Source organism: Hippocampus bargibanti, linkage group LG09 (assembly GCF_051943395.1).
Source record: "Hippocampus bargibanti isolate YZ-2025 linkage group LG09, ASM5194339v1, whole genome shotgun sequence".
Classification (NCBI taxonomy): Eukaryota; Metazoa; Chordata; class Actinopteri; order Syngnathiformes; family Syngnathidae; genus Hippocampus; species Hippocampus bargibanti.
In genome coordinates this window covers 503,457-519,893 of record NC_142742.1, presented here as the reverse complement: position 1 = coordinate 519,893, position 16,437 = coordinate 503,457, and the positions used below count along the sequence as shown (strand labels likewise).

The 16,437-nt window shown below is 47.0% G+C and overlaps 1 protein-coding gene across 13 annotated transcripts in view; it reads right to left on the bottom strand.

Annotated features, from left to right (window-relative positions):
- Positions 1 to 16,437, bottom strand: part of syne1b (spectrin repeat containing, nuclear envelope 1b) — an 81,407-nt gene that overhangs the window by 26,439 nt on the left and 38,531 nt on the right. For 11 of the 13 annotated variants that reach the window (XM_089004511.1, XM_089004509.1, XM_089004496.1 and 8 more), the window contains 30 exons: positions 15,870 to 16,187; positions 15,647 to 15,802; positions 15,414 to 15,584; positions 14,999 to 15,325; positions 14,725 to 14,877; positions 14,474 to 14,641; positions 14,030 to 14,206; positions 13,790 to 13,936; positions 13,585 to 13,710; positions 13,323 to 13,499; positions 12,932 to 13,209; positions 10,699 to 12,859; positions 9,813 to 10,150; positions 9,570 to 9,714; positions 9,278 to 9,496; positions 8,925 to 9,193; positions 8,662 to 8,827; positions 8,026 to 8,181; positions 7,629 to 7,781; positions 7,372 to 7,554; positions 5,929 to 6,066; positions 4,798 to 4,983; positions 4,600 to 4,722; positions 4,342 to 4,524; positions 3,428 to 3,571; positions 3,182 to 3,343; positions 2,835 to 2,975; positions 1,537 to 1,650; positions 1,291 to 1,452; positions 150 to 341 (listed from right to left, as the gene is read on the bottom strand). In XM_089004511.1, the coding sequence (XP_088860637.1) occupies positions 150 to 341; positions 1,291 to 1,452; positions 1,537 to 1,650; positions 2,835 to 2,975; positions 3,182 to 3,343; positions 3,428 to 3,571; positions 4,342 to 4,524; positions 4,600 to 4,722; positions 4,798 to 4,983; positions 5,929 to 6,066; positions 7,372 to 7,554; positions 7,629 to 7,781; positions 8,026 to 8,181; positions 8,662 to 8,827; positions 8,925 to 9,193; positions 9,278 to 9,496; positions 9,570 to 9,714; positions 9,813 to 10,150; positions 10,699 to 12,859; positions 12,932 to 13,209; positions 13,323 to 13,499; positions 13,585 to 13,710; positions 13,790 to 13,936; positions 14,030 to 14,206; positions 14,474 to 14,641; positions 14,725 to 14,877; positions 14,999 to 15,325; positions 15,414 to 15,584; positions 15,647 to 15,802; positions 15,870 to 16,187 (7,533 nt within the window). The remainder of the gene's footprint in view (positions 1 to 149; positions 342 to 1,290; positions 1,453 to 1,536; positions 1,651 to 2,834; positions 2,976 to 3,181; positions 3,344 to 3,427; positions 3,572 to 4,341; positions 4,525 to 4,599; positions 4,723 to 4,797; positions 4,984 to 5,928; positions 6,067 to 7,371; positions 7,555 to 7,628; positions 7,782 to 8,025; positions 8,182 to 8,661; positions 8,828 to 8,924; positions 9,194 to 9,277; positions 9,497 to 9,569; positions 9,715 to 9,812; positions 10,151 to 10,698; positions 12,860 to 12,931; positions 13,210 to 13,322; positions 13,500 to 13,584; positions 13,711 to 13,789; positions 13,937 to 14,029; positions 14,207 to 14,473; positions 14,642 to 14,724; positions 14,878 to 14,998; positions 15,326 to 15,413; positions 15,585 to 15,646; positions 15,803 to 15,869; positions 16,188 to 16,437) is intronic. The other 2 variants (XM_089004500.1, XM_089004512.1) reach the window with 1 other exon arrangement.

The following is a 16,437-nucleotide window of genomic DNA, read 5'->3' as shown; positions in this document are numbered from 1 at the left end:
TGATCTGAAGCGTTCGTCAGCGGAGGTATCACTGTATAGTTTTGGACTTTTTGGAATCTATAATTCCCTGGATTTTGACAGCTCCTTCCCTTAACCGTTGTGGTCTACCGAATTGGGCTATGGATCCTGACTGCTTCTCAAAGGCGTACCTCTAAGAGCTGCTGCTTCCCCAAAGCCTTCATGTGGATGGTGGCCATCCTCTCGGCGAGGACGGCCAAGGAGGACTGCATGGCCAGCTGCTCGTCCACGGGCGAAGCGGCGGCCGCGTTCAGGTCTTCGCCGAAGCTCGTCTGGAGCGGGTCCATGTCCTTCTGCAGGCTGTGAATCTCTTGGATCAGTGCCTGCGTGGACAGCAAAGGACAATAGAAGAGGGATGCTAGTAGCATTTACTCATTCACAAATTTATTCGCAAATTGAAAATGCAGTGATACCTTTATCTTACGAATTTTTTCCTTATGAATATTAAATTTGCGAGAATATATCCTTGGCATACAAACTAGTTTTTGGCTAGTTTTCCATACCCACTTTCTTTGAGTGCACTAAGTGCAGACGTGGTTTGTTATCAAGGATATTTTTGCTATTATGGGACCGAAAAAGACCCCACCACATGCTAGTGTTAAGCTGAAAATTACGGTCGAGCGTAAGAAGGAGATCATCGAGAAACATGAACGAGGTGTGCGTTTGTGTGACTTAGCGTCCCAGTACCAGTACGCTAAGTCGACCATTGCTACGCGTGGCTAAGCGTGTTTCTGTGTTGTCTAAGCAACGGTCTCAGGCAATAGAAGAGGTTGAAAAACTTCAGTTGATTTGGATTAATGGAAAGCAGCTAGCAGGGGACATTGTGAGTGAGGGAATTTGTTCGGGTTTTATTTTTTTATGGTTGGGTGCCGATAAAGCGCTGGCCATGGCCTCTGGCAACGTTTTTTTCTTTTCCACAAGGGTCAGCATTTCCTATTTTTCCATGTTAGCGCTTTATTCCTGCTTCAGCGGTTGTTCAAGCGCTATCTAAACCAATATGGATGTATTGCATTTGAACATCTGTCCTCATTTCAAGCTCAGATAACTCCAGAGCCATATCATTTAGGAATTAACTCTTTTTTTCTGATAAAACAAAAGCATCTCCGTTTTCTAACGCTGTATAGAATGTTGGTGTCTGCCTCAAACTCAATATTCTGCGGGTCCTGGAATTCAAGTGACAATGACAAAAGCCCTGGCACTGGAGCGGACACTGTGATGGACGGAGAGTCATCTCAGGGCGGCCATGAATTGGAGGGTTGTGGAAGACCTGACCTGGTGCGTAGTCATGTGACTATCTGGACTGCCGTCGACCTCCAGGGGCTCGTTCAGCTTGGCCTCCAGCGCCTCCATCTTGGACGAGATGGACTGCAGCGAGGCCTGGTAGCGCTGCTGCTTCTCCAGAGCTTCGTATAGACTTCTCTGCTTCTCGCTGATCTGTCCACGGAAGGCGCCAGCAGTTCAAGTGAAAATGACTCAAAAACAGAAGACCCTGGAAAAAAATAAAAAAAAATTACGCACCACGTTCTTTAACGTCTCCCACGAGCGCTGCAGGTCATCCAGGTTGGCCACAGACTCAAACGTCGGGTCGTAGAGTTCTTGGACCGGAGCTCTTTTCAGGGTTCCTCTGCCAACCTGGAAGGAGGCCATTGTCTCACTTTGAGGATGTTCAAGCAACAAAAATTATTTGGTGAAAGTTTGAAGCTAAGATGATTTCAACTATGACGTTTTGAGATGGTTTTTTTTTATGGCTGTACTCATGAGAGACACGCTACCAAATTCCATCTTCATCGTGGAAACCACCTGTTATTTATTCTTTTTTTTTTAATAAGCAAATGAGCTAAAATGGCCACTGAAAACTAAAATGGCAGACTACCAATATCATGAGACTTTTTCGTGGGTCTACTCATGATAGACATTCCCACCAAATCTTCGGAAAACTGAATTTTTTTTGGGGGGGAAAGGTGCTACTGAGATGCAACGGTTACTTTAACTCATTGACTGCCAGACCATGTGCAAAAAATGTGTCCACTCCAGTGCCAGGGACACACAGATGACTTTTAGGACTACGCGTAAGAAACCGGAGATTCTCCTCTTTCATCAGGAAAAAAGAGTCAATTCCGAAATTATTTATTAATTTATATTTTTGTGTATTTATTAATTTACTAATTTGTCTATTTAACTCATTCACTGCCAGGTGGTGCACAAAAATGTGCCCAACTCCAGTGCCAGGGTTTTTGTCACTTTCACTCAACTTGCAGGACACACAGAATATTGAATTTTAGGACTACATAAACATTCAGTATCTTCCTTCATCAGAAAAAAAGTTAATTCCTAAGTTATATGGGTCTGTAGTTATCCGAGCTTGAAATGGGGGCAGATGTACAAAATACAACAGATACATATTATTGATGACTCACAGAATATGGACTACACAAATATTGATTGAAGCGTTAGAAACCTTAGCCTCTCTCCTTTCATGAGAAAAAAAAGAGTTAATTCCTAAACGATATGGGTCTGGGGTTATCTGAGCTTGAAATGGGGGCAGATGTCCAAAATACAATATTATACATCCATATTGATTGATATACAACAGCCAAAGCACCAACAAAGCGCTAACACTGACAAAAGGCCAATCCTGCCCCCTTGTGGAAGGGGAAAAGCATTGCCAAAGGTCTGACCAGCGCTTTATCGGACCTCCCCGATTTTGGGACCTCCCCATTTTTGGGAATGGCAGCGCATGAGTTAAACCACACTGGACACTATCTCATTCAGAGAGTTTGTTTTTGTTCCTCCGTAGGCTATCGAATGTCAAATACCTTAGCCGTAGCAACGTAGCCGCGGCCGTGTGGCGACGGCGAGCGACACGTGAGAGGAGAGGAGACAGAACTGATGGTCGCCTCCTCGCCCGACTCCTCGGTGACGGGTGACAAGAGGGCGTGGCAACGCCCCGCCGTATTCTGAGCAAGACCAAAAAGCCAACAGGTGAGAAACATCCAGCGACTTTGTTGTTTTCATTTCGTGAATGGCATCCGAGTGACGGATGCTGACTTATGGGGTACCTCAAGGCCCTGAAATAAGCCCCCGATGTCAATTATTTTGAAAGGCGCTTAGAAATGAAATCTATTATTATTATTCTTAAGTCTGATGATTATTTCTTCTTTACCGTCACAGCCGTCCTCTCCTCCTCCATTTCAGGCAACCCCGCTTCCACGTCGCTGACCGTCAGCAGTAGCGTGGCGTGCTTGGCCTTCGCCGCTAACATTTTGCATTTGGAGTTAAGTGAGGCGATCTGTTCCTGGTAGCCTTTAATTTTTTGGGCTAGCCCCTAAAAAGAGAAGAAGAAGAAGAATGAGAAGATGTTGTTTGGAGCCAGAAGGATGGTTGGATGGTTGGTTGCGGGTGGAATGACTTGGTGGTGAAGGATCTGCGCCTGCAGCTCCTGGACGCCGCCGGTGGTGATGGGACGCTTTTGGATGATGGCGTGCGCTTCCTCCATCAAGGCCTGCAGCTCCCTCACTTCCTGTTCGTACTGCTCGTACTGCACCACCGCCTCCTGCAACATTGATTCATGTATCCATTTATCTATTTATCAACTTATTCATTCATTAATTTGTTGTTTTTTTGATTAAGTTAATATTAATGTGTCAATGTATTGATTTATAATTTTTTAAATTATTAATTCATCAATATATCAACTTATTAATGTGACAATTTATTGATTTACATATTTTTAAATTATTAAATTCATCAATGTATCAATTTATTAATGTGTCACTTTATTGATTTGTTATTTTTTAATTAATTTATCAATGTATCAATTTATTAATGTGTCACTTTATTGATTTATTATTTTTTACATGATTACTTTATCCATGTATTAATGTATTAATTTATTAATGCATTAATTTATTTGTGTATTCATCTATTCACGTGTCAAATTAGTCATTAATTTTTTTAATTTAGTCATGTATTCATTCATTCATTCATTCATTCATTCATGTATTCATCTATTCATGTATTCGTTCATTTATTCATTCATTTGCTTGTTTATTTGTTTGTGTCAAATTAATTAATTTATTTATCTGTCAATTTATTGACTTATTATTATTGTTCGTTTATTTATTTTTTTGTTTGTCTGTTTGTCTATTTATTTATTTATTTGGTTTGTGGTCACTAAGAGTTGCAAGAGTTGGATGTTTTATTTTGAAATGGCATTGGTGCTATTTTGTCTAATTTTGGGTCTTCTTTGCCACTGTTTCAACTTCCATTTCTTTCCAATATTTTTTTTGGGGGGGGGACATGATGTTTATCATCGCAACAAACCTGTAGGATGTTGCACTGCTGGATGGCCACGTGCTGCAGTTGGCTGGCGTCTTGCTGCAGACGTAGCGCCGTGCGACAAATAGCCAGGGTAGGCATCACCTCTTCGGGCACGCGTAGAGCGCTCTGGCGCAGCTGCACGGCCTGCGCCTGCTGCTTCAAACTCTCCATGTCGGCCATTAAACGCTGACGAAAATCATGTTGAAAAAGTCGGTCAAGCTTGAACGTCGCAATTGGGCCCGCGTCTCTTCCGGTGCTTACCTGTCTTTGAAGCAACTGTTCTTTGAGACTCTGACGTGCCAGCTCAGGTGACGTTAGCGTGGACTGTACCTGTTCCAGAGCCACGTGTAAGGCCTTCACCTGGCATTCCAACGCTTCCATACTCTGATTTCATTGGGAAATGAAAGAAATGGGATTTTACCACAGGACCATTTTTTTTGGAGTACCAGAGTACCATACCTTCTCTGCATCCTCCAAGTTCTGCAGACGCATCTTGAGGTTCTGCTGGAGTTCCTCGGTATGCCGGCCGAGCTCGCAGATCTGCCGGCTCATGGACTCCACGTGCAGGACCTCGGACAGGAGTTCTACTTTCTCCGCCATGGATTCCAGGTCTCCGTGGAGCTCGCGGGACTCTCGGAGAACCGCCTGGCGAGGAGACCCAAAATGAGTGTATGTGAGTGAAGGACCAGAATCCCGCTAGCATCGGGTCGAATCGAGAGACACCGTTGGTGACGGGTTGGACACAGAGTAGGAAAAATGGCGCCGTCCGGCGAAACATTTGAGCCCCAAATTTTGAAATTAACAGATGGACCGAGATATTACGTCACGGCGCCCCCTTAGCGGCTGCCTCTACAGCGCCTCCTACCCCTTTCCGTTCCACAATTTTATTTCTTTCTTTTTCCAATTGTGCCTTTGGCAGCGCCAAATCTTAGTCAAGAACCAAGACTAAGGGTATGGAAAATCCTAGAGGACCCTCCGCACCCTGCCCACCGCCTTTTCCAGCAACTCCCCTCAGGCAGGTGTGGACTCGTTTCAACTCTGATAGTTCAAAGGCAGAGTGTAGACTGCAAGGTTAAAATATCCCATCAATCAGGCTCCACAAATAACCCGCACAAGCCATCTGTACACGTGATGCAAAAAGCGATCAACCCAGCTAAACAGAACACAATTGATGAGGAACAAGGTAAAATGATGGCAGAGAAAGCATCTACAAGGGATCATTCCTCAAGATAGTGAAAGAAGAAGGCTACGTTTGTTCCTCATCAAGTGTTTCATGCTGATGAAAGCATCAAGCCACCAACGACCATCACAAAGGTCAATAAAACCACTTTATTATACGGTACAGTTTATTTCTTTCATTATAATACCATAGCACATTTATTATACATAAAATAAGCTCTACTTTGTGTAGTTTTAAGGCTTAGAAAATTAGAAAGTAGAAAATTGTGTTTTATGGGACCTGGGAACGGATTATTCTCATTTGAATGGTTTCCTATGGGAAATTAATCTTTGGGATACACTCTACACACTCTGTCTGGGAACCAATTAAGTTTGTAAGCCAAGGTAACAGTTTGCCTGTCTGCCACCCACCTGGTGCATGTGTATCTGTTCCTGGAGGTGAAGCGCCGAATTCCAGATGATGTTGGCCCTCAGGAGGCTCTTGGCTTTCTCCGACCACCTGACGATAAAGTCCAGCATCTCGTGGTATTCGTCTAAATGGCAAACGGCCTGGAGGAGCAAAGAGCAAGTTGTTGTCGTTTATTGCTAAAATGCCACTTTGCAAGATAGAACATGAACGAAAGAGAGCAAAAACCGATGAGGATGCAGTTCAAAAGTTAAATGGCCATCATTTTTGGAATATTTATTATTTATTGGGACATTTCCTTGCATTTGTTCCACATTGTAATGAATTATGATGCTTTTGAAAACATTTATGTCTGAAATTTGGAGCACTTGGAACAGATGAGGGCATTTACATGGAAAACATGTCTCAGCTAACAACTATTTGAGTGAAAAAACACACTTTTTTTCAGAACCAATTAACTTATTCACTGCCAGACGATATGCAAAAAAAATATGTCCATTCCAGTGCCAGGGTTTTTGTCATTGTCACTTGAATTCCAGGACCAACAGAATATTAACTTTTAGGAATACATAAACATTCAATACAGCGTTAGAAACCTCAGACGCTCTTCTTTAATCAGAAGAAAAGAGTTAATTCCTAAATGAGATGGGTCTGGAGTTATATGTGCTTAAAATGAGGGCAGATGTACAAAATACAATGCAATACATACACACTGGCAATTCCCAAATTTGTTCAAGATTTTTTTAATAATAATAATAATACATTTAATTTCTACGCGACTTTCAAAACTGTCAAGGTCACTTTACAGTCACAGGATCCGTTTTTCTGCGGGTGAGCAGCGGCAGCCAACTGCGCCACCGTTCACCCAACCCCAAATAACTCAAATACATAGAAAGTTAGCCAGCTAGCTCATAGATAACTAATAGATAGCTAGATAGCTTATAGATAGAAAAATATAGAGCTAGCTAATAAATAGCAAAAAGATAGCTAGCTAGGTAGCCAGTTAGATGGGTGCTGATAAAGCGCTGGCCATGGCCTCTGGCCAGGTTTCTTCTTTTCCACAAGGTGGCAGCATTTCTCTTTTTTTTCATGTTAGCGCTTTGTTCCAGCTTCAGCTGTTGTTCAAGCGCTATATAAACAGATATGGACGTATTGCATTTGGACATCTGCCCTCATTTCAAGCTCATATAACTCCAGACCCATATCATTTAGGAATTAACTCTTTTCTTCTGATGAAAGAAGAGCATCTCAGCTTTCTTAATGCTGTGTTGAATGTTTACGTCGTCCTAAAACTCAATATTCTGCAGGTCCTGAAATTTGAGTGACAATGACAAAAACCCTGGCACTGCAGTGGACACATTTTTGCACGTCTGGCAGTGAATGAGTTCTTTCTAGTTGACGGAGTTTGGCCTCATGATGCCTGATCAGATACGGTCCCAGTTCCAAACCTTTTTGAGCCAGTTGTTGCGACAGTCGGCGAGTCGGGCGGCGTGATGGTGCATCTCTGAGAGCTTCTCGATGGCGTCACTGAGCTGCTTCGCCAGAAGAGGGTTACGGCGGCCAAAGTCCCGCACGGCCGCGTCCAGCTCGGACAGAGAACCACCACAGCAGTCCAAGTCTTCTACCAGACTCTGGACTCACGGGGAAAAAAAATCTTCTACCAAACACTCACTTGATGCCAGGACCCATTGCAGACCAAACCTACCTTGACCTCTTCTTTTGCTTGGTCAACCTCAGGAGATTTGTCCTTGAATTTGGCGGAGATGGCTTTGAGTTTCTCCGAGACCTCGTGGATTCTGGAACTCAACTCCTCTTTGATTTCTCTGGTTTTATGGATTTCTCTCTCTTTGGAAAGAACCTAAGAGGAACCGAAGCAGCGTATGAAAACAATACCTTGGCTTAGGAACTTAATTGGTTCCTAGAAAGTGTGTATTCCAAACATTAATTTCCCATAGGTTTCCTGAAAACCAGTTGGGATGCCAAGATTATATTCTGGTGAATTTAACGTGTTTAAGGCGAAAAGTTCGTTAGCTAAAGCGTTCTTACGCTGAGGTATCACTGTACTCCGAGTTGTGCAGCGTTTGACAAAAATAGTGTGCTACCTGATCCTCAATGGCCCCCAAAGCCAGCGAGACCTCGGCCAACTGCATGGAGATTTCGGAAGGCAGGATGGTGTACAGATCCAGGTACTTGCTCTGTTGCTGCTCGGCTAATTTGTCCACGTTTTGACGATAGGTGATCACGTCTCCATGGACCACCTCCAAGTAGATGAGATTTTGTCAAATAAAAAAATAAGGGTCAAGGGTCAGCGTAACTGATTCAGAAGGCCTTGGGACGATGAGATTGACCCGATCCCATCCCCAAAAACAGCAAGACATCGAATGAGTAACACTCTGCTAAATTGAAACATTTGCAAACCAAAGCGGTTTGTTCCATTGAAATGAATGGAAATGGAATTAATCCATTCCCAAAAAAGTCGGATTGAAACGTTTGCAAACCAAAGCAGTTTGTTCCATTGAAATGAATGGAAATGGAAGTCATTCATTCCCAAAACAAGTTGGCTTCGTGCTCAGCCCTTTGTAACTTTCCTTTATGAACTGAATTGTTCGTGAACCGAGTCATTGAAGATCTTGTGGTAGAATTCCAATCTTAATCAAGATCTTGATCTGTGAAATGTATCCTCCTCATCATCTTTCTCTTTCGCGGTCTAAGTTCTGTCAGTCCACTTTCCTTCATACCTCCAATTCCTGAAGCAGAGAGTCAATATCGGGTGAAAGGTTGAAAAGAAGCTCCCTCGTCTCTTGAATCCAAGCTTTCACCACGCTGAGTTCTCGCTCTACATCCTCTCTGTCCTTCAGTTCCTGAGCTGCCTGAGTTCGCTTGGTTCTGGACTGCGTCAGGAGGCTAGACACAAAAACAACCAGAGTAACAGCACATAGCAAAGCTCACTTTTGGCAGGCGAGGTACACTCTAGATTATACACGACGACAGACAAAAGTACCTGTCCATGTGGTCCTGCACAGCCCGGATCTCCTTCAGGCTGAGGAGTTCTTCCTGCTCACTGGTGGGTGAGGGCACCTCCACGTCACGCAGCAGACTTAGGGCGTATTGGCGCAGTAGAGTCAGCGACGACAGCTCTCTCTCCAAGTCCTGGCTCAGGACGTCGTGTTGCTCCAGTAGAGAGTTCAGGGTGGCCTTGGAGGCCTTCTCCACCGCAGTGTCCGGCACCTGACGCCGAAGCTCGTCCGCCACAGTTTGCATCTTTGTCATCTTTTACCACCGGACAAATATCAATTTCAGTCAGTCTGGTGTGTTCGTGGCCTCCTTTGGTCTATCGCGGACTTGTGTACTCACCTTCTCCATGAAAGTCCTCCACTCCTGCGCCGTGTCCTCCAGAACTCGCTCCTGGCCGCGGGCTACACTGCGGAGCCTGGTCCAGCGCTGCCACACGGTGGTCATGGAGCGACTGATGGTGGCCTTGCTAGCGTCGCTGCCAACCTGCTCCAGCTGAGCCGCTTGCTCCTCCAGACCATTCAGCTTTTCTTGGAAGCCGTTGACAAGTGAGACCAGGGACTTGAAAAAGAGCAAAACAAAACCAACGATTTGCCATCTTCTCTCTTCTACATTCCGTTATAAGCTTTCCTACCCGGTGACTGCGCAACTTGTCCTCGGCTTCTTGGCTGGTTGCTGCTTTTGCGGTGGAAAATTGAGTGAGTTTCTTTTCAGCTTCGTTCATGATCTCAATGACGGTTTGCCGTGTCTCCTGGTACGACATCCACTGAGCCACGCAGCTGAGAAGAGATATTCATTTAGCTCTGTCTAATTAGGGGTTCTCAAACTTTTTGGATGCAGGAACGCCTCACATGGAAGGATTTTCCCAAGCACTTACCTGTGAAGAACAGCCTGATGACACTGGAGCTGGTCCCGGACTTCCAAGCCTCTCTGCTTGGCTGAATCCACGCTTACCCGCAGCTGTCCTTTGGCTACGGGATTGACCAGGTCCTCCAGTTGGGGCACGAGGTCCTCCAACTCTCCCAGGTGGATGATGAACTCCTCCTCAGTGGCCACGATGCCATCCTGTAGTCTGAGACACTCCTCGTAGTTCTCCACGTCTACGCCTAAGCCGGCCTGCTGCAGGAAGGACACGGCGTCCTCGAGCCATTCACAGGCCGCCTGCATCCTGAAGTGATACTTCTGACACAAGAGCAGGGCCTGCTCCAAGGTCACCTTTGCAAAGATAGTCAATACAAGAGGCATGTTTAGAACCCACTTGGGTTTTGCACGCGATAAAAGGGTTGACCCTATCCCATAAAATGAATCTTCAAAGCTTAAAAGCTAAGACATTTAAACAGCTTCTTCCCCAAGCCATAAACTCTTTGAACTCTTTCAACAGTAGCCAAAATGGAACTGTATAGTGCCACTTAGCAGTTTTTTTTTGACGACGATACTAGTGCAGCGTGTTCTACCGGAAACACATTCCTTGTGTGTTCTACATACTTGGCAATAAAGATGATTCTGATTCTGATTCTGATTCTAAAGAGCAACCCGAAACCTGAATCCAGCCCCAGCCCTAAATGCTCAACCTTTCCCCTAAACCCGTACCCATTTGCCAGAAAGAAAAATAAATGCTCCAAATATTGACTCTAACCCTCAGGACCGAATGATCATCTCCAATTCTAAACCCTTAAAATAAACCTTTCCAACTAACCCAAAAACTGAGGATCTGCAGTTCTACCGGACGTCATTTGTGGCAGAAATATAAGATGAAGTTGGACCTGTTTGGAACTCAGCTTTTTCTGGACATCTGCTTGCAGCTTTGCCATTTCTCCAAGACTGGCGTCCATGCGGGTGGGTGGCAGCTCATTGGCGCTGGTGTACTTCTGCTTCTCCCTGCTACTCAGAGCCGCCACAATCCTTAGTCTGGACTGAACTTCTTCCTGTGTGATTTGTTGCTTCCTGATTTCTTCTTGCACCTTCTCCACACGCATGTCTACGGTGACGGCAGAACCCATCTCGTCCCGGACCTGCTGTAGCCAGGCCAGCGTCTTTCGCATTTCAGTTTCAAAGTCTTTACTCTGAACGAAACGGTTCTCGCACTCCTCGATCAGGTCGCCAACCGCCGCCTGCAAGGATGTAAGCTCATCCTGCCACAGGATCACCTGCTCCTTTGAGGTGTTTTGGACCATTTGGTCCAAACGCGGAGGACGAGTAACCATCTGCTCCATGAGCCTGGACAAGTGCGAGTTGGCACTCTGGAGGCTCCCAGCAAGAGCGTGATAGTTCTTTAGTCTCTCCTCTGCAGACTGAGTCTCAGCGTTGACCTTCACCAGCTGCTCCTTGGTTGCCTTCAATTCAGAGTCGACTTGCATGGCCATGGCCTTTTGGTCCTCGAACGACTCCAAAGTTTCATCCAGATGCTCCACTTTCTGTTCCACCAGCCTCTTCAGGCCATTGTAAAGACCGGTGAGCTGGGTCATTTCCTCGGGACGCCACGGTTGTCCGGTGCTACGGAAGCCTTCCTTCTTCTGGTTGAGCTCGCTAACGGCGAGACCCAGGTTGCCCAGATCGGCTTGGATGGCTTTGTAATCGCCCTGCAGACTGACCACCTCCTCCGTTTGCACGCCCACCGGCTGTGTGCCTAGATGGTTGAACTGCTCCTCAAGTCCCTCAAGCGCTTTCTGCGTGACATCTATGAAAGAGGTGTACTCAGTCCTTGTGAAAATACCCTGTTGGATTTTCTCCTGTTTCTCTTTGGCTAATGCTAATATGTTGTTGTATTGCTGTGGGAGCGTATTGAGTTTCTCGTCCAAGTAGCAGTGGTCCACTTCATTGAGGGTTGGCAAAATCTCCTGGCCTGCTCTTTGGACAATTAGAAGAAGGTTCTCGTACTCCACTGCCTGCTCGACTACCTGCTGGTATTTGAACAGCTGCGCCTCTAATTCAGCGTCGCTAACCATCAGATTGATTTCGGGAAATGTGATAATGTCAGCTTGTTTTATCCACTGGCATATTTTCTCCAGGTCATTCTTGAAGTACTTTCTCGAGACAAAGACTTTCTCCAGTTCCTGAAGTTTCTGGCCACACCTGTGTAGAGTTTTATCGAAGATGCTTTGCAGCTCCTGGAGCTTTGTGAGAATCTCATTCTTCTCTTCCTCGTTTGCATCCCTCATCAAGTCCCTCCCTTGAGACCATAAGGACGTCAGCTCACTCTGGTAAGCTTTCAAACTGCTTTGAATGTTCCGACACGTCCGGACCTGCTTGGCGAGGTCCTCGGGTAACAAGGCGATGTACTCTTCAGCTTGGGCCTTTTTCTCATTTTGCTGGACCCAGGAAATGGACTGGTTGACCGCCATCAGGAAGTGGGTCCTCTCGGTGAAAGCCTTGCTCAGGTGTTTCCTGCGCTGCACCACCTTGACGCTCAGAGACTCGACTTCCGACTGGGTGTCGGAAATCAGCTGCTGCAGACATTGACGTTCACTGAGACCCAGGCGGGCCAAAACCCTGTCGGAGTCGGCCATGGCTTGGGCCAACAGGAGTTGCTTGGCCTCCAACTCGCTGCAAATGCTCAGATGGTCAAACAGGAAACTCTGAGCCAACTCCGGCGGGGGACTCATTTTCATGGCCTCGGACAAGACAGGCTGCTGTTCCTCGGCCCAATCCCGGGCCTCCCTCAGACGAGCCTCCACCTGGCCCATTTCCTCTAGGGTCACCACAGAGTCCTGGATTTTCCTCTCAATCAGGTTTTGCATCTGGGACCATCGCTGTTCAAAGTGGCTGATCTGCTCTTTCACTAGTTCCTTGTCGTCCAGGTTCAAGCACCGGATGACTTTTTGCTTTTGGTCCTTGAGTTCCTCTAGTGTACCCTTTTGCTCTTCGAAGTCTGCAGCGAGTTTGCGTAACGCCTCCAAATGTTGGGAGGAGCTTTCGGCATCGGTTCTGCATTAGATAAAGAAATAATAGGGATGATAACATCTCTAGTCATCCATTAATTTACAATAGTTATCCTACCTGATGACATACCTGGCCAGGTTGTCCCACTCTTTGGACACCTGCTCAAAGAGTGCCTCTACAGCAGAAATGCAGTCGTGGTACTCTTTGGACCGTTGCAGATCCTCCTCCCTCTGGACTTGCAGCCTGCTGGCCTGGTGGCAAAGTTCTAGCCAGGAATGACTCAGGCGGTCCAGCTCAGCGTGTTCGGTGGAGTCTTGACCCGGAGACAATTTGCTCACTCTCTCTGTCATCTGGGTCAGGATATTTTGCTTGGACTGGAGCTGCTGGCTACATTCCTGCGTAGAAGTCATAAACGTTACACGCATGGTCACGGAATGAACTTGAAAAGCATCGTTTTAGTTCATTTGCAATTAATGTTCGGGGGGGGGGGTGCAATCTGGAGAACTACCTGGGCTTGAGACAACATGTTCTGGGCTATTTTTGTTTCCAACTCTGCAGGTCTTCTGGACAAACAGAGGAGATGTTGTTCCATATCTTGGAACAGGCTGAACAGATCTTGCTTCTGCTCCTTAATCTCCCTCCAGCCCTCCGAGAGCTCCTGAGCGATTGACATCCTTTCTTCAATCTACAAAAACAAATACGAAAAATTGTATTTAGTCTTGCTATGACGTGGATTCTCCAGGATGAATTGGGGGGTTGACGATTCTTACAGTAATTTTGACCCTCTGGACCTCAGCCGCTGTCACTTGAACGGCGTCGTCGGAGAGGTCGCATACTGAACACACCAGATCTAGGTAGGTGCTGGCCTGCTCCTGGAGGGCCCTGTTATGCTTCACCTTTAAAACCAAGGAACACACTTTGTGACAATCACACGAAAATCAGTAAACACCTCGGAGAATGTTTTTTGTGTGTGACCTGTTTAAGAGCTTCCTGCAGCCCGGATGGTTCCTGGTGGTTTTCCCGGATTTCCTCCTCCACGGCGGTCAGCCACGATTGGCACTGCTGGAGGGTATCCTGGTGGTTGACATGTTTCTGGAGTTCTCGGTCCAGGCTTTGCTGGATCTATGAGCAGAATTTTCACGATGAAAGACTTTTATTTCCCCCTGAATGTTGGGCTGACAACAATTTTACCGGGGGGAGGATGGCATGACTCACCCGTTGAGCTGTGCTGCATATGGCAGAGTAGCTATCACCGGTACCCTGCTGGTGAGCCCGGACCTGTTGGCTGATCTTAGCTTGAACTTGGTCGGTGCAGCTTGAGACCAGTTCTTCTCCTTTCTGCTTCAAGATGGTGAGACGTTCCTCGAAACCGACAATGTCCTCCATAATGGCCTGGAGAAATTGATAAAACTGAAGCTTGGCTCTAAATACAGGAATCTAAATCCAGTGGTGAAAATTTTTCATTTGAAATTTTAGTTGGTCACATGACACACCTACAGCTGTACGAGGCATTCAAAGGAACTTAAAATTGAAGATAAGAAGGTGGTCTGACTACCCCCCCCCCCACCCATGACTGGAAGTTATTCCCCATATTCAATTTCCACCACTTCAACAATCCGAGTCAGTCACGTCCGTCCTGAGATCTCCCTCAGTAGTCACCTTGTGCCGGGCCAGTTGTTGGGTCGCCATCTCCATGCTGCTGGTCTGCATGGATTCAGACGTGACCAGCCGACTCGACATCTGCAGGAGCCATCTCTCCACATCCTGCAGTTCACTGTTGTAATCCTCATGGTCCTTAACCCATTCCATTAAGTTCTGGACCTGCGTCTGAAATTAAACACCGTAGGTCACAGAGTCACATGGGCGAGAGGCGCAGCTCCGAAACGTGACGTGGTTGAGACCATGGGTACCTTGGCTAACAAGCAGAGCTCCAGAAAGTCTGCTTGCAAGCTTTTCATGTAGTCACTAATGACTGGGTCGTGGACGGCGTCCAGCAGGGCTTCACCCTTCTCCATCACACATTTCACAGACGATTCGTGCGACTGAACCATCTGCTGGATGGTCTGTGAATAGCGCAGGGGTAGGTCAGAATGTTTCATTGGCACAGACAAGACATTTGAAGAAAACTGATCGTTCCAAGTTCAGATTGGTGACGTTTCGAGACATGGTCATGGTTTCGTTTACCTTGTACTTTGCAAGCTGGGCCTTCTTCTGATAGAGCTCGGCTTTAGACTCCACGCCGGATGCCAACAGGACCTTGGTTTCCAGCACCCACTGGGCCTGGACCTTGTATTTATCCATAAAGTCTTTGGAGAGCGAGATGCATTTCTCCAGAGCGTTCTGCTGGGCACGCAGAGCCCCCAACAGGTCCTCCAGTCGGCCCAGCTGGCCGCCCACATCCTCCCTCAGCTGCTCTGCTTCGGCTTCCTCTAAGAAGACGGCAGCTCGCTCTGTCTTTTCCCTGACGGTCTTCAGGTTTCCGTGTCCCTGCTCCATGTCCGCCTGAAGGGCCTGAGAACAAAGAAACACACACAATGGTCAACCAAAAATCCATGAGTACGAACACAGCCGCACCGAGACAATAATCACAAGAACCAACCTCCAATTTCTTCATCTTTCTCTCCATGGCGGTGCGATCTACCGCATCTGGAGTTCCGACCAGGGCGCGATGGCTCTTCTGAGCAGCCTGGAGCCAATCCGAGAAGTTGCCGAAGACACATTGTGCCTCTTCAATGCAGGACACTTCCTCCTGCAGCTGCTTGATGGTCTCCTGCAACCAAAGAAGACAAATTCAAGGTACTATTTGGGGCATTCTCAACATTGAAAGCTAACCAGTAGGTGCAGTATCAAGGCGTGATAGCGAGCTGTGATCTGGGTCGCTCTGGTACTGATATGGCTGCTAATACGGGTCTCATCCAGAACTTGCTGAGCTAAAACACTGAGGCCCTCCATCTCCTCTTGATAAACCAGCACTTCCTCTTGCCACGTCTGCGCAAAGGAAAAGCCAATGAGCAACGCCGGCAGATAGCCGCACGGGCAAATGGCTAACACGAGCCTTGAGCAACTGCAGTTGGGCATCTTTGGTGGCGCGATCGGAGCGGCGGTGGACTCGCAGTTGCGCTTTGGTCTCCATGGCCTTCAACCAGCTGTCCAGACGCTGGAACTTCTGCTCCATTTGCCGGAGTTTGGCCAACGCGCTGTTGAGCTGAGCCCTGGCGTCGGCCAGCCGGGCCTGGTATAGCCTCCACTCCCGCTGCTGCGTTTCCACGGCTCGCTCTTCGATCTGCGGCGGACCCCAGGGAGCGACCAGCTCTCGGTTGACCAGAAGGGTGTTGAGGAGAGCCTGGCCCTCGGTGCAGTCCAGTTGCAGTTCCTGCGGTGGGAAAAATCTCAGAGTTTAAAAAGTCCACCCATCCATTTTTTGAACCGTTTTATCCTCATTAGGGTCCCAGGTGGTGCCGGAGCCTATCCCGGCCGATTTTGGGCAGTAGGCGAGGGACACCCTGAACCGGTTGACAGCCAATCGTAGGGCACCCGCAGACAAACAACCATTTGCGCTCATATTCACACCGAGAGATCATTTTGGATGTTCAATAAGCCAGCCATGAATGTTTCTGGAATGC